Consider the following 4704-nt stretch of genomic DNA (forward strand, 5'->3'; position numbering starts at 1 on the left):
TGAACAAGGCAGTTAACCCACTGTTCTTAGGACTTCATTGTACATAAGAATTTGTTCTTAACTGACTTGCCTAGTTAAAATAAAATAATAATTATTCATTAACCGTTTTAAGTCAAATTAATTAACTGAAATCACATGTTGCTTCACTGTACATGTTTGAAGCAAGACAAACAAATGGAACTGAATCCCGACCAATCGTCCCTCCAGCCAATATGATCAGTAATATCAGATAGACATAATATCAGTATTCATAGATACCCTGTTAATGAATTGGAAGGTCGCAAAGCAATATAGACTCATGTAATTTCCCCACTGCTATAGCTAATCACAGCGTAGTGGTAATGAGAGACTGCAAGTTGCTGTTCAATTTAACCTTCTGATTTTGCATCAGAAACACAAGCCTTGTAAATCAAAACAGGATAGCATGGTAGTTTGACAATTCTCCTCATTAGTCAAAGACAAGTTCACCATGCACCTGTGGTGAGAGAAAAAAAGACCAGCGGACAGTATCGCCTTTCTACCATTTGGTGTCGCACAAGTATTTCGCTGTGGTTCCTGTAAAACTGCCATCTTTGAGCTCAAATTAGTGACATCATGCATAACCAATTATAGGAATAGCGCAAAAAGCAATGATATCCTCTTGTCTTACCCTTTCATCTCTGATTAATCAGCGCGCGATAAGACAGGGGGAAATAAATTGCGGCTGCACACTGGGAGTCAGCCGTGAACTCTGCTGTCCCGTGAGGTCCGGTGATGTATGATCTCACAACATTCAACTGGTTATGTAAACAAACTCATTAATCGAGACGTGTGCTTATTCTACTAGTCTACTAGTGAGTGGAGAGTCATTGTACGCGGTGCTGTCGACATTCTACTGTACTTGAATATAAAGGATGGGCGTGAGTCGCCCTCGAAAGGGAAGCGAGGGGGGATCCATTTTCAGCACAGAAGGCGAGCTCACTGCTCAGTTCACTCTGCGCGCTGCTTCCTATGCGGAGTGGAGAGAGAGACGCTATGGATACTACAGGTAACGTCCAGGCGCCTTTTCAGGGAAACAGATGGCTATGGTGTTTGGTACTTGTGTTAGAAAAGAGTAGGTTAGTATAAGAGTAGCCAAATTAAACTTGAGAGGAATAAATATACAATTAATTGTTTTTAGGATTTCCAAATTCCACAAGTATTTAACGTGCATGGGAAGTGATAAGTCTGACTAATATTAATTAATATGAATGATATAGCTTAAATGAAATACCATAGAGTTGACGCACCTACAAAATACCTTCTGTGCGTATTACGCACGAGTTGTATCTATAGTAGGATTCCAGTGAATATGTTTTAGCACTCAGTGTAGTAGTCTGTCTCTTAAACACCTAATGGGGTCTGTCATAAATCCGTTGTTATTTGTCTCTTAATCACCAGGAAACACCACACCAGCTGTCTGAAGACCAGCCTAATATCAACTGAAACGCACAGGAGGGAGGGGAGTGTGAGAAACATAGGTGTGTGTGTGTGTGTGTCAAAGTGTGCATGTTAGAGAGAGCGAGAGAGAGGACTAAGGTTGGACCAGGTGATCACGTCCTATCAAACCTCCAAGGAGCTGCCGGTCAGGATTAGTGTTTACAGGAAGGATCAGAGTTCCGACCAGAACATGGTGGTGCCAGCCCGCTGCCCGGGCCCCTGTGCCATGCTGGCGCTCAGCCTTCTCATGGGATACGGCGTGGTGCGCTGCGTCGCCGGCCAGAACGACACGGAGCCCATCGTACTTGAGGGGAAGTGTCTGGTGGTCTGCGACTCCAACCCGTCCTCGGACGGAGGCGTGACTTCATCGCTCGGGATATCCGTCCGGTCGGCCGGCGCCAAGGTAGCTTTCTCCGCGGTGCGCGGGACGAATCACGAGCCCTCCGACATGAGCAACACGTCCATGACCATCTACTTTGACCAGGTCAGTCGTCCCCGGAATTTGCGCATGCAAATATTGTCCCTATCTGGATAGATAATTAATGTGGGGATTAAGAAGAAGTTGTTTGATATATATTTTTCTGGAGCTGCTACAACATTATTGTATTCCTGTAGAAGGTTATGATAACTTGTCGTGGGTTGCATTGATCCGTTTGGAGACGCGCACATTTCCCTTGTGTCTCTTTCATTAAATAACTTGAGAGTAGTTCTGGGGATCAGAACATGATAATGGGAACATTGTGATCGTCGTGCGTAATTTGCCCCAAATAGCCTATTCATAAAAGCTGCAGCTCGTTGCAAGTTGATTTGAAAAGACGTCAGCTGTTGTATCTAGTCCGTTCTGTCTATGCTGTAGTTTTGAGGGACGCAGACACTGCGGTGTACTATAGATGTGACTGCTGCTGTAAATGCTCCAAACATCAAGTGGATTATTTTTTTTTTGCGCCCCGCTGGTGAGCTGGGATACTATGGACAGTATTATGTTAATTACACCCCCCCCCCCCCACCCCCCACCCCACATCCCCATTAGCTATTACAGCTGCGTTGATCGTCTTCAATTAGAAACATGTATTGTCCAACTGTAAAACAGTGAGCTGTAGCCTACAGGCAAACAGCGTTGGCCAATTGATTGTGCGTTGCGCCTTAAGGTCACCACATGCAGAGTGTAAGTGCTTGATCATTTGGCTAGTTTAACTCTTGCCGTATCTCAGTCTGTTACTCTTTGACTCTGGGTGCTGATTGTGCGTCATGTTGACGCACTTTGTGTTTCAGGCTTTAGTGAACATCGGCAACCATTTCGATCTGAAAGCGAGTGTCTTCCAGGCGCCAAGGAGGGGAATATACAGCTTCGGTTTTCATGTGGTCAAGGTCTACAACAGACAGACCATACAGGTAAGACAAATTGTCAACATTTGCTTCACTATGATCTCTATTGAAAGTTTTCTGATGGTAGGCCTAATTCGTCTTCTTTAGTGTGTTGTTGTATGTCGTGGATCAGCCTACCCAAATGGGTAGATTATTTGGTGCGTAAATATTGTTGTATGTCGTGGATCAGACTACCCAAATGGGTAGATTATTTGGTGCGTAAACATTGTTGTATGTCGTGGAGCAGCCTACACAAATGGGTACATTATTTGGTGCGTAAATATTGTTGTATGTCGTGGAGCAGCCTACACAAATGGGTACATTATTTGGTGCGTAAATATTGTTGTATGTCGTGGAGCAGCCTACACAAATGGGTACATTATTTGGTGCGTAAATAGAGTAGGCCTACTATGTAACAGGTCTGAATTATGATCGTGCTGTTTCCGTTACCCCAGGTCAACCTGATGCAGAACGATTACCCGATCATATCAGCTTTCGCCGGTGACCAGGACGTCACTCGGGAGGCGGCAAGCAACGGCGTTCTTCTGCAGTTGGAGCGCGAGGACCGGGTGTATCTGAAGCTGGAACGGGGCACGCTCATGGGTGGATGGAAATATTCCACGTTCTCAGGCTTCCTAGTCTTTCCACTATAATTTAATATGTGATCACGGAAATCGCAAACGTGACTCCTCCATGGTTGAGGAACGATAAAAAAAAAACATTTGCTATTTTATTTGAAGTGAACTGTCAGAGGAAGAAGACAGATTCATATGTGTACACACTACACACTTTACAGTATCTATTTCATTCAAACATTAACGTTTCCATGGAGTTCGTACATCCAAATCCATCGACTAAAACCATATGTGGAAGGATAATCGAATAGATCTACCCGTGATGTATAGGCCTACAACTTGTCGATTATTTGGATTTTATCGCTTGGGAGTCAACCAACTTTTGTCAACAGACTGTCAAGTCAGTCTACCTCTGTGTACCCTGACTGCTGAACAGATGAGAATAATATTATATGAATCGAAAAGCTTAAAACTTCCCGAACTAACGTGTATTTACCAATTCTCTCTCTATTTTGTGTTTGTGTAGCCTTAAATAATAATGTTTCCGTCAAGTGAGGTGTATGGAATTCTTATGGACGTCCAGGAGAAGAAGAGTGCTTTCACGCCGATGGCTTTTTGTTGTTGTTGCAGGAATGGAAGAATGTTTTTGTTTTGTGCTTTTCATGGTGTTCCGTTTGGATGCTGAACATATTGAAAAGAAGGCAAATATAGGCTGCCTAACTATCAAGAGACGATACAAAAGATTTTTTTCAAAAAGCGACATATTTCAGCCAATGGAGACATCTATAGAAACTCTTTTACAAAAAAATATTGATCTAATTTATAAAGTACATATTCACATTATGGTGTGTTCTACATTTCGGATCTGCGTAGCTTTAACTGATATTGTGTCCAGTGACGTTGCTCACAAATGTACATTGTGAAAATAACAACAGAAAAATCCCAATTATATGATGTCCCGCCTAATAAATAATATTGCATTGTATACGCGTATGTATTCACTTTTATTATATAGGCTAGCAGTTTAGCCTTGCAAATGACATGCAAGGTCGAAAAGGCATCAGGAAAGTAATCGTGATAGAATCGGTCAATAATAAAGTAGTGTACAGCAAACGTCCTCAGACCTGTAGCGCACTATTGACTGACGCTGTCCATGGTGCTGAACGAGCAGCCGCTTGAACAGAATGCAATGCCACACTTCACAGAGCACTGGAGCCCACACCAACACGCATACAACTCTCGTGGTTTCAAAATTGAAAACAGATTGTTATCAACTTTGCATGTTTCATTATTGTGAGATCAAAGC

The 4704-nt window shown here is 42.9% G+C and overlaps 1 protein-coding gene across 2 annotated transcripts; it reads left to right on the forward strand.

Annotated features, from left to right (window-relative positions):
* The first annotated feature begins 776 nt into the window (after positions 1-776).
* Positions 777-4383, forward strand: LOC101448047 (cerebellin-2-like protein). 2 transcript variants are annotated; one of them, XM_014181744.3, is made up of 4 exons: positions 777-1027; positions 1420-1942; positions 2731-2850; positions 3279-4383. In XM_014181744.3, the coding sequence occupies exons 2-4, from the start codon at positions 1649-1651 to the stop codon at positions 3474-3476; spliced, it is 612 nt and encodes a 203-aa protein (XP_014037219.1). In that variant the 5' UTR covers positions 777-1027; positions 1420-1648; the 3' UTR covers positions 3477-4383.
* Positions 4384-4704: the final 321 nt, after the last annotated feature.

This window comes from Salmo salar, chromosome 29 (genome assembly GCF_965601325.2).
Source record: "Salmo salar chromosome 29, fSalSal1, whole genome shotgun sequence".
Classification (NCBI taxonomy): Eukaryota; Metazoa; Chordata; class Actinopteri; order Salmoniformes; family Salmonidae; genus Salmo; species Salmo salar.